We start from the raw sequence: 12,938 nt of genomic DNA, 5'->3' as shown, positions 1-12,938 counted from the left end.
AACCAACATCATAGCAAATGATGTAAAACTAAAAGCACTTCCACTAAATTCAGGAACAAGACAAAGCTGTCCCCTCCCACCACTCCTATTCAATATACTCCTTGAAACATTATCAAAGCAATCAGGCAAGAAAAGGAACTCAAATGGTTATAAATAGGAAAAGAAGAAGTCAAACTATCTCTGTTACTGACAATATGATCCTATGCTCACATTATGATCCTATATCTATAGGTCCAAAATATTCCACCAGAAGAATTCTAGAGCATATATATGAATTTAGCAAAGCAGCCTGATACAAGATCAAATGAATAGCTTTCCTATACTCCTATGGGGATTCAATAAAGGAAGAAAATAGAAAAACTATCCCATTTGCAACAACCTCAAATAAAATTTAAAAAACCATACTTTTAAATTAACCTAACTAAGGAGTGTTATAGCTCTACAATGAAAATTATAGAACACTTAAGAAAAATTAAAGAGGACCTTAGAAGATGAAAAGACATCACATGTTCTTGGATAAGCAGCATTAATATTGTCAATATGGTCATATTACCAAAAGCAATATATAGATTTAATACAATCTCCAACAAAACATCAATGACATTCTTCACAGAATTAGAAGAAAAACAATTCTTGAATTCATTTGTAAGAAGAGTCCCAAAATAGCCAAAGTAATAATAAACAAGAATAGTGAAGCAGGAGGCATCACAATACCCAATATAAAATTATACTACAGAGTTGTAGTAGTAAAAGCAGCATCGTATTGGCACCGAAAGAGGTTTGAAGACCAATGGAATAGAAGACACAAAGAAAAACTCACAAACCTATATGGTCTGATATATGGGAAAGATGACAAAAATATATCTTGATGCTGGGAAAATGGGATAGCTTTATGTAGAAAAAATGAAATTAGAACTCTATTATTCACCCTGCACAAAACTCAAATTGAAATGGATCAAAGATGTAGGAATTAGACTAGAAACCTTACAATGGCTGGAAGAAAACATAGGAGCATCACTCCATCATAGAGGTACTGACACCATCTTCATTTACAAGAGCCACAGAGCACAAAAAATGAAACCAAAATCAATAAGTGGTTTCAAATAAAAAGCTTCTGCACTGCTAAGTAAACAAAAGCATGAAGAGAGAACTACAAATGGGATTAAATCTTGGAAATCTGCTCCTCCAATAGGAGAATAACATCCACAATATAGAAATAATTCAAAAATCTTAACTCCACAAAAACAATTAGCAAAACCAATAAATAGGCAAAAGAACTAAACAGAAACTTCTTTATAGAAAAATATAAAAGACCAATAAATTATGAATAAATGTTTAATATCTCTAGCAATCAAGGCAATGCAAACTACATTAAGATTTCATCTCACTCCACTCAGAATGGCAATAATCAAGAATCCAAAGAGCTATAAATTCTGGCAAGAATAGGGGGAGAAAGGAACACTTGTACTACAGACTAATAAACCACTCTGAAAAAAAAAGATTGGAGATTCCTCAATAAAACTAGGGATGCACCCATGATATGGCCCAGCTATCTCATTCCTGGGTATTTTCCCAAAAGATCTATAATCAGTATACCACAGAAACATAGCCACATCAATATTAATAGCAATACAATTCACAATACCTGAAATATGGAATCAACACAGATGCCCATCAATACATGAACAGGTTAAGACATGGTAAGACACACACACACACACACACACACACACACATATATATGTATGTATATATATATATACACACACACTCACACAAAATGAAGTTCTATTCAGCCATTTTAAAGAATGAAATTATAGTATTTATTGAGAAATGGATGGAAATGGAGAATATAGTACTAAGTAAAATTAGCCAAACTCAGAAACTCAAATGTCAGATGTTGTCTTGCAAAATCAAGAGTAAATTAAAGGAAAGAGATGGGGAGGATAAGATTAAATAAAGGACCAATTAAATGCAAATTCGTAGGCCAGCACAAGGAAATCTAATAGAATAGAGGAAAGAGAATTGGAGAGAGAAGGGAGAATTAAAGGGAAAAGGGGACATTATGAATTGAAATTACTTTCCATGCATATATGAGTTTATTGGGATGAACCTAACGACTATGTATAACCATAAAAGTCTAATAAAAAAATTGACCAAGGGGCTGGGGTTGTGGCTCAGCAGTAGAGTGCTTGCCTAGCGGGTGCAAGGGCCTCTGTTTGATCCTCAACACTAAATAAAAATAAATACATAAAAAAACAAGGGTATGTGTACAACTAAAAGAAATAAATATTGAAAAAAATGACCAAAGTCAAGTCTCAGATTGTGCTTAAGTACTGCAGACAGAGATGAATAACAGAGAACACTTATTCAATGAACTTGTATTATTATTCAGTGAACTTTTCAGAGAAAATTTCTTTCATCATGGAAACATGGTGAACATCAAAACACAGGAGACATTTAGAGTCTAAATAGATATAAACAAAAGAGGAATTCTGCATTTATATTTTACTTAAAATGCCAAAACTAAGAGCAAAGAGAGAAAAAACAAGACACCTATAAATGATAAGGCACCGGTATAAATCTAAAGGCTAGGAGCACCTGCAATGACATATTTTAAGTCCTGAAAGTGAAATACTGCCAGCCTAGATGGCGATATGCCTCAGAGTTATCCTTCAAATTCAAAGATGAAATAAAGACCTTCCAAGACAAAAATAAACTAAAACATCATGTCAATCAAGCCAGTTTTTCACAAGATGCTCAAAGAAAAATTCCACACATGAGATTAAAATCCACAAAGACAGCATAGGAAAGCATACAATAGTTAAGCAAATTTAAGTTAGAAGCAAAATCTATATTAGAAATAAAAAAAGAAAGCAGCACTCATCTGTATATTAACACTAATTCTCCAATTATAAGACCTATCCAAAATATAAGAAATGTTGAATTAATAAAAAAATGAATCCACTATTCTGCAGGAGTATGCTTGACTGGAAAATACATTCAGAGAATAAAAGTAAAAGGATAGAAAATGAAAACACATGGAAATGGAAGCCAAAAACAAAGAAGAGTACCTATTTCCAGATTTGAAATAAAAACAGCAGCAATTATCTTGACATCAAAAAGGATGAACAAAGTTAGCAGAGTAATAGTATGCAAAGTCATTATACAAAAAAAAAAATAATAAGGTTTTCAATAGCAATAGCAAACCTGATGGGAATGTAATCAGTATAACAACTCATTTAAATAGCTTAATAAATACCTAGGAATAAATCTAACCAAGGAGGTGAAAGACCTCGTCAACAAAAATTTAAAAATATTGAAAAAAAATACTGAAGAAGAAACTAGAAGCTAACAAGTTATCACATATACCTAGGGAGACAGAATTCATACTGTAAAAGTGATCACATTACCAAGAATAATCTACAGATTCCATGTAATTTATATAAAAACTTAAATAATAGCTTTGCACAACTGGAAAAAGTATTACTAATACACATGAAAGAAGAAAAGACCCATATTAGCTAAAGTGAATGAGGAATAAAACCAGTGATTGAGACACCACAATGCCCAATTTCAAAACGTAATCCAGAGCCATAGTAAGGAAAACAGCATGGTACTGGCATAAAGACAGTCCTATACAAAATGAAATAGAATAAAAGACACAGAGACAAATCTACACAACTACAGTCATCTCATTTATGACAATAGTACCAAAAACATAAACTGAAGAATAGAAAGATTCTTTAGAAAATGGTTGTGGGTGAACAAGCAATAAGTATAAAACTAGATCCCTATCTCTAACATTGTACAAGAGACAATTTAAAAGGAATCAAAGACAGATATAAGACCAAAAGCTTTGCAACTAAAAAAGTACAGAAAAATAATAACAACATTTTAGGAAATAGGCATAGGCACTGACTTCTTGAATGGCTCAGGAAATAACAGCAACAATAGATGAGTGGGCCTGCATGAAATCAAAAAATCTTCTGCAAGGCTAGTCAAACAACTGCAGTATAAAGAGATGGTCTTCAGATGGGAGAAAGTCTTTGCCAGTTATTCTTCTAACAGAGGACTAATATCCTGAATAAAAAACTCAAAATTCTTAACACCTGACACACAAATTTCCCATTCAACAAGTGGGCAAATAAAAGGAAAAAATAGTTCTTAGAAAAAGAGGTACAAATCTCCAACACCATATGAAAGGTAAATCAAAACAGCATTGAGATTTCATCTTACACCAGTCAGAAAGCAAATAATAAATACTGGGGAGGTTGTGGGGAGAAAAAACACTTATAAATTTTTGGTGGGAACGTAAAGTACTATATCCCCTAGGTAAATCATTATGGAGGTTATTCAAAAAACAAGTAAAACTAGAACTGCTGTATGATTCAACTACACCAGTCCTCAGTATTTGTTGAAACAATTAAAGTCAGCATACTCAAGAGATTCTGTATACACCCATGTTTTTAAGAGACTATTTATAATAGACAAGATATAGGATCAGTCTAGGTGTTTCTCAACAGATAAATAAAGAAAATGTGTGAAGAGTAAAATTTGCTCCCAAGATTTAGGATATCTATTCACCTCATAGATTGTTTCTTTTGCTGAGAAGAAACTTTTTAGTTTTATTGATTTATTTTATTGATTTATTTTTATTGATTCTTAATTTTAATTCTTGCACTACACGAGTTTTTATTAAGGAAGTTGGGGCCTAATCACACATGATAAAGATTAGGGTATGGAGATTCCTTGGAAAACTGGGAATGGATCCATCATTTAACCCAGCTATCCCTCTCCTTGGTGTATACTCAAATGACTTAAAAACAGCAGATTACAGGGACACAGCAACATCAATGTTTATAGCAGCATAACTCAAAATAGCTAAAATGTGAAACCAACCTAGATACCCTTCAGTAGATGAATGAATAAAAAAAAATGTGGCATATATACACAAGGGAATATTACCCAGCAATAAAAGAGGATAAAATCATGGCATTTGCAGGTAAATGGATGATGTTGGAGAGGATAAAGCTAAGTGAAGTTAGCCAATCCAAAAAACAATTCTAAATGTTTTCTCTGATATATGGAGGCTTATTTATAGTTGGGTAGGGAGGGGGAGCATGGGAGGAACCAACAAACTCTAGATAGGGCAGAGGGTGGGAGGGGATGGAAGGAAGCAGCAGTTAGCAAGGATGGTGAAATGTGATGGACATGTATGAAGACATGAATTGGTGTGAATATACTTTGTATACAACCAGAGATATGAAAAATTATGCTGTATATGTATAATAAAAATTGTAATGCATTCTGATCTCATTTATTTTTTTAAAATCAATTTTTTAAAAAAGTAAAAAAAAATAGAAAAAGGAAATGTGGTATATATACACACAGGTGTATTTTTTATCCATAAAAAAGTGATATTGTGTCATTCTTAAAAAAATGATGGACCTAGAAAGCATCATGTGAAGAACAATAAGTCAGATACAAAAGAAAAAGCATGACATTTTCTCTCCTATGGTGAAACTAAAGAAGGAGATATTTTCACTGGGAAAGACAATCAGTATAGAGAGAAAGGAGTTGGGCATAGGAAGGAAGAAATGGTAAGTATTTTGGAGTGAAATTGGCCAAAATGTAATATGCATGTACAAATAAGTCATTTAGGTACTTCATGTGCATCAATTACAAAAAATACCATCTTAATCATCTTGTCTATAATTCATTAGTGCTAAATTTTAAAATTCCAAGCTTCAGTGAGAACACAATGAAAATAATTTTGTTTTACTAAGCATATAATATATGCCAAGCACTTATTTTCATGATTTTTTCTACATGTTATAATCACAAAATGATTATGCTGATAGTGATCCCACACCACCTCTCTGGTCATTTCAGGATATTAGGAGTAAAATGACCCACTGCACTCCCTATCCAGAATGGCCTCCTCCTAAGCATTCATTGACTGGCTCCTTCCAATCCTTATGAGCTTATATTCACACCCAGAAAGACCTTCAATGACTCCACTCCCACTTCTATCCACATCGGAACTACAAACTCCTTAAGTTTAAAAGAAATGAGGATTATATTTTCTTCAAGATCTTCATTAAAATCAACTAAGTTTTTCAGAAGAATCTAGTTTCTATCATAATTAATAATATACAGCTCCTGCTGTCCTTAAATTCACTATTTCTGTTATATTTTTAACTTCTTTCATCTTGACTTTTATTCAATCTGGATATATCTCGCCCTTAAATAATTTCTTCCTATGCATCCCTCATTCTCAGCTTCGTATTCATCGAGCTGTTCTTTTGGCTTATTTTCTTTTTCTTCAATTTTTACTTTTTTTGCCTTTTTCTTTAATTTCAATAAAACTACACAACGTGTACAACAAAATCTCTTGGTCATTGTTTCTTTTGAAAGATTCCCAGCTTTCAGATACCTTAGAATCCCCAAAAGGTGTGTTGGGTCACTCTGTCCTCTAGCTGGTAGATAATTCAAATCGGTATGACTGCAGTGGGAACCCTCCCAAGCAATGGCAGTCCCAGCCTTTCTTTGTTGCCATGACATGTTTGATAAATGATTATCCTATGTGTGGAACACTGTCAAGGACACATTCTTATTTTTTTAACTATCAAATATATTTCCTGGAATTTTGCTTTAGCCTGGTAGCTCTGGGATACATTCCTTGGGCTTTCCTTAGATAAGGGGGCTCTCCCTCCAGGTACACCCATACATAAGTGGGGGATTATACTTTTTTTTCTAATTCTTTACATCCATAATGGCATTCCTAAGGATTGCTCACTCCCACCAAGTTCCATAAATGTTAATCCTGCATATCTACTCTGCCTGTTGCTATCCTTATGACTTTGTAGCCTTATGTTTACCTCTGGGATGTATGTCATTATTATGTGCATATGGAAGATGATATGTAAGAAGACATGGGAAAAAGAGGTTTAAAAACACCTCACCTTTGAGTCAGTTGCTGAAAAGAAAGGGGTCTTTATACTGATAAATTGTACAAGATTGTCTTCATCTTCATCTTCCTTTTGACACTCAGTACCACTGTTGTCAAACAAGGTTTTATTTTCTCGTGTTCCTGTGTCAGATATTGCTTCTATGACAGTAAAAACAAAGTAAATAGTATATGAAAATGTCTGTCATTTCAAATTAATGAACAGCATAAGAAGAAGCAGTCTTCAAATAGCTTACCATCTTTACTGGACTGTTGAAAATCTTTACATAATTCTTCTTTTTCTCTTGCAATATTCTAGAAAGGAAAAAAAAGCTTTGGGTGTAGCAAGCACCAAAATTGATAATTACATTGGCAAAAATTGATAATTACATAATATTGGCCATTGCTCCATGATACAACAGTAAGAACACAGGTTTCTGAGTCAGTGGATGTATACTCAAACCCTAATGCTGCCATTTACTAACCTACATCTTCTCATGGGATGAGGACTATGAGAGATGGTAGAGAGAGCTCCTAAATATTACTCCCCTTACCTCCAATTGATTATTACAAAAATACTGAAATCCATTTGACTATTTTCTTAACCCAAATAATCTAGGATAAAAATTGCAGCCATGTGTAGCAGTTTAGAGTACTTTTAAAAAATAACAATTTAAGAAATATAAAGTAATTACATGTAATATTTGGAATGGGTTTTCATGATTTACATTGATATGAACTACCTCTTGGTGGAAAAACATGCTATCTGAATATCTTATGAATAAGAGGGGTTGGAATCACAAACAACCTAAGTTGCTTCAATCCTGTGAGTCAAACAGCTGAAGATAAATGATTATATAAATGGTGCTCCTTCTAAGAAAGAGAAGAATAATGACAAGAATAATATTTGGGGCAATGATTGATGGCTGAAAGTCACACAGTTTCTAAGCCAGGAGATTAAAATAAAACTGACCATGAAACAAAGATGGCTGAAAGAACAAACACTAAATAAATGTTTTCTAGGACTAAAACATTTTTACTAGGAAAGAAAGGAGAAAGAAACAAAAATAGAAGACATGACTAGTCAATTGACTCTGAGTTTAAGTCAATAAAGAAAAAGAAAGGAATTGAGTGGTTACGATTAAATATAATAAAGATTTTTATTCATACTAATGTTTAAGACTCAATAGTATTATATTATGCTTGTTTTTGTTAATAATTCTATAATAAAGCATTACATTTTATTAGAATATAATAACTGTGACTTAAATGGTTATAAACCACTATCTGAAACCTGTAATATTACTTCTGAAGAAAAAGAAAAATGTGGAACTTGATACTTAATCACACATGGGTTGAGACTCTACAGGAGATATTCTGGTTGCAACTTTCCTATTTATGGCATTTTTCTTAATTGTAAAGAATTACAATTCTTAATTGTAAAGAATTGTTCCTTTTTTGACATTAATTCACGATAACTCACCTGAACTTTTACAACCTAAGCACTAAAGAAGAACATAAATTTAAGCCATATTTGTAGAAATTCAATAGATTTGATTATTAGCTCTACCATGCATATTATATTACTTAGGATAATTCATTATCTATAAATCTATTTTTGGGTCATTTTTATTCATGTCAAAAACATTAAAAATATTCCTTTTATTCTAGTTACTCCGGGAGATATGTTTCCTAACCTCCAATAGTTCATGATGATAGAAGAGATTTGAAATGAATATGTAAATAACTAAGTAAAGATATGTCTCAAAATGTTATATAAGATCTTTGAGTGGATATTTTAATACACTACAAGGCAAAGAAGTTCTAAAACTAAAGTTTTACCACATAGTCATTAAGATGCTGTGCTTCAAGAACTGGTTATTATCTTGCACAAAATATCTATTTTATTTAGATCATGAGTTTAAAAGCACTCAGTGGAGAGATTCAGAAAACATGATGCAATCCCTTTGTAATGCAAGCATTAAGAAACAGATTCTAAATTTCTATATTGCCACATTTCTAATATTATTTTAGTATAAATAAAGAATCAAGAATATAAATAGGGAAAAAGTTCTCCTAAGAAGAATATGATCCTAAAACATACAGTGTCCAAGAGAAATAAGTATACACAATGTACATACACAATATGCTTTATAGCTTCAAATTAATGGCTCCAGGGAAATTCCATGATTACTAGGAAAAGTAATTCAATGCTTAAATCTTTATTTAGGTATAAATATCATAAAATTCCTGTATGATTTAAAAGTCATAGTAAAGTATATTTATTCAAATGAATCTTACAAAATTTTACATTTCTTCTGCAGTTGGAAGGATTTTCCTAATGTAACTTTTCTGTTTGTGTGTTTTCCAGCCCCCAATGCCCTGAAGTATTTAAGTATTTACAAAAATGTATTAATAAAAAGAAATCACCATAATTCTATGAAATAATTTCTTCTGAACAATTTTCAAATAAATGACAGGGAGGTCACTGCAGAACATTAAGAATAGACATGTCCAAAAACAAATTTTGGAACAAGAAAATTAACTTCACAAAAGAGTACTTTACCTTGGTATCAGATTGATTGCCACCCTCATCCGGCATAGAATGACTAGGGCCAGGTTTATCAGAACATCTTTAGAGTAAAAATAAACAACAACAAAAAATGTATAAGTCCAGTTTTTCAAAAAAACAAACTTTGGTGAATGTTTAATTATATCAAATGATATTTCTTGATGATATAGTAATAACAGTATGACTTCTCTTAAACAAAATTTATTTATTTATTTCTGCCTCCAATTTTTCCTGTCTATGAAATATTCATTGAAGGATCTTTTAGTTTCTTTTCAAAAAGTGACAAACAACAGTTTGGCAGAACCTGAGAATAATTTATCTTTACAAACTGGCCTGTGGTGAAAGCTGAACTGAAAATCAAATTAATGGGCAAAATAATTTTTGTTTCTTGAACAGAAACAGTCTCTAATAACCCAAGATAAAGTAGAAAAATACTTTCCTGTATCTTTTCTATCAAAGAGTAAGCTGGGTTCTTCAACATGGATACTATCTACTAAAAAGAGCCCATTGCTTCCTTTTTTTTTAAAAAAAGAGAGAGTGAGAGAGGAGAGAGAGAGAGAATTTTTAATATTTATTTTTAAGTTCTCAGCGGACACAACATCTTTGTTGGTATGTGGTGCTGAGGATTGAACCTGGGCCTCACGCATGCCAGGCTAGCATGCTACCACTTGAGCCACATCCCCAGCCCCTGCTTCCTTTTATCCACAAACAGCACAGGGAGTTCCCTGAAATATTTGAATTGTTTGAAAGTTGAATGTGCACAAGTCAAAGAATGTAAATATATTTGTTATTGGAAATACCTTTGCCATACAGAGTGAAATATAAAATATAATTCTTTTTCCTATATAGGTCTTGCATCATTTAGATCCATGTAAACTATCAAGCACTTCAAAATCTTCATGGGCACTCAAATGATCAAGAGAAAAGATTGCCAGAAAAGTAGAGTACTCAAAGTCATACCTCTGTTCTCCTAAGTACAGCCTAAATATCTTCCTTCCTATGGGTATACACTCTCAGATCCCTCTTCTTTAGGACTTAGTGGTAGTATCCAACCTTTAAATCTACATCCTTTGAAGATGTAGATACCTGAGAGATGGCTGGGCACAAATGACACAATATTGGAGCTCATTTTCCATGTTCCTAAATTGTGTCTCAGTCACTGATGTCAGCATAAGCATGTTAACAAGTACCCAACTGAAGCTCTATGATGGCTTTGCCAACCAGTCATTCCTGAGCCCTAACCTTCATGTGCATAAGAAGTCATCAATGAGTTGGGGAAAAAGGTGAAAGGTGGACATCTGCTCTGTGCCATAGATCCATGTAGGTTAGCAACTTCAAGTCCCCTGGTGCTTGATTGTTTCTAAGCCACCCTCACATTCCAAAGTGCTCTGGAGACTCTGCCCAGTGGCTCAAATTATTTAAACCTCTTTCATCAAAAACCTTGAAGTTTGTCAGTTACTCCAATTAAACAAACAAGAAATTGATGACTTATTCAGGATGCTCTTTGACCTCCTACTTAATAAGCCTTTTTAGATAGCTCCCAATATCCTGTGTCATTAATCTTTGTTTTGTCTTTATCAAATTGGTCATAAATTTCAATATTCTGATCACTTTTCCAAAATTCTCATTCCTACCCATCACAGTGCCATTGTTTTTCAAATTTGCCCTTCCTCTGTTAGTTCCATTATGATTCTCTACTACTGAATTCACTTCTTAATTCCATTTTTAACTTCTTCACTTAGGTTCCTAAATTTTCTCCCCCATTCAACTAAAGAATGATAATAGGGGCTTAGGATGTGGCTCAAGTGGTAGCGCGCTTGCTTGGCATGCATGAGGCACTTGGGTTGAATCCTCAGCACCAAATAAAAATACATTAAAGATTAAAAAATAATGATAATAAGGAAGAGGACTGGTTTAAAATTAGGGAACCTGAGTTCAAAGCTCATTGCTTCCATGTTTTGTATCAGAAAAGTCTTCTTAATATCTTTCAAGTTTCAGGTTCATCATCATAACCACCACTTGGCCAGTATTTTAAAAGAATTTTGAAGGATTATAGAATACTTGGGTTAGTTGCTAGAATGTCTTAAATCTTTAACTTATTTCTGCTTTTTATTGGCTCTATAAGGGAAAAAATGAGTTTTTAGATGAAAAATGTTTTGAAAAATATCAAAATAAACAACAAAAGAGTAGAAAAGAAAGGAAAAAAATTCAAGAAAAGATTAAAGGCATAGAAAAAAAAGCTAAAAAAAAGTCTTTATAGAACAAACAAATTGAAGAACCATCAAATTAGGAGAATTAACAAAAATCAATTAAAATAACCTCTAAATTGATACTCAAATTAATTTATGTATACTATTCTACACATAGTTATTCTTCACATCTAGTAAAATAATTCCTCTCTTCCTTGCCTAATCTTTCTTATGAAAAACCCATTGTCTTATAACCACAACTATGTAAGATTTTCCCTAAAATTTTTGATGTAAAAAAAGGGTACTGGTTAGCAGAAAAACTGTCTATCAGAAGAAACTCTTGGATAAGCAGGTTTCTCAGTTAAAATATAGTCAGAAATAACACATAAGTACCTATGACTTTCTGAATTGATCTGATACTGCATGGGCTCCCTTTTGTCCAGCAAGGAGGTCCAAAGAACATGGTAGAGGACAATGTGGCTATGGAGTAACTAATCAAGACCTCCAGACAAACCAGGAAGCAGGTCTGATTTTATTGTGCAGATACCATGTATATATACTCAGGTAGTAGCTAGGCAGATTATAGGCAGCCACCAATACAATTTCTTGCTAACTGTCCTTACAGCGACCAATTGAGGAGCAGTCCATGGAGCAAACGCAGGGACTTCAACACACAGCCTCACACCCAGGGCTGTGCCTACAGGGTAAGTGGTTTTCCACTGGCACACCTAGCACCAGGTTTTCCACTCAGACACCCTTAATGTATACCATGTATGCAGTACTCCATGCACTTTTCCTCATATCATACATGTATCTTGAGTGTAGGCTGCATAGAAGCCTAGGCAGTGGGGCAGAAAAATGGCATTGTCAGCCAGACAGGCTGACTGTCAATCTCAGACCAGCTATTGTTAATGAAAGGATCATGGGCTATTTAGGAAACAACTCTGAATGACAGTTGCTTAATTAGTAAATAATGTGTTATAATAACACAAATACTTTCAAATATATTGTTAGGACTCTATCAAGTGATAAATATCTAATATGTTGTCTAGTCCAGACAAAAGCATTCAGAAATAGTAGTTTTTTTTTTAAATTTTTATTCCTGAATATAGTTAACATATAAATTTTTAAAATTTATCTTACCCTGTTAGGGAGTCTTCTGTAGAACTTTCACTCCCTATTAAATAAAGATAAAATGCATATTTAATAAATTGTATAAAATATA

The 12,938-nt window shown here is 32.9% G+C and overlaps 1 protein-coding gene across 1 annotated transcript in view; it reads right to left on the bottom strand.

Moving 5' to 3' along the window:
- The window catches only part of LOC144365098 (uncharacterized), a 41,351-nt gene that overhangs the window by 25,168 nt on the left and 3,245 nt on the right, over positions 1 to 12,938 (bottom strand). Inside the window, exons 2-5 of the mRNA XM_078015908.1 lie at positions 12,857 to 12,890; positions 9,519 to 9,585; positions 7,210 to 7,267; positions 6,969 to 7,114 (exon numbers count right to left, since the gene is read on the bottom strand). Of these exons, the coding sequence (XP_077872034.1) occupies positions 6,969 to 7,114; positions 7,210 to 7,267; positions 9,519 to 9,585; positions 12,857 to 12,890 (305 nt within the window). The remainder of the gene's footprint in view (positions 1 to 6,968; positions 7,115 to 7,209; positions 7,268 to 9,518; positions 9,586 to 12,856; positions 12,891 to 12,938) is intronic.

This window comes from Ictidomys tridecemlineatus, chromosome 6, assembly GCF_052094955.1.
Source record: "Ictidomys tridecemlineatus isolate mIctTri1 chromosome 6, mIctTri1.hap1, whole genome shotgun sequence".
Classification (NCBI taxonomy): domain Eukaryota; kingdom Metazoa; phylum Chordata; class Mammalia; order Rodentia; family Sciuridae; genus Ictidomys; species Ictidomys tridecemlineatus.
This window is presented reverse-complemented; position numbering and strand designations above follow the sequence as displayed.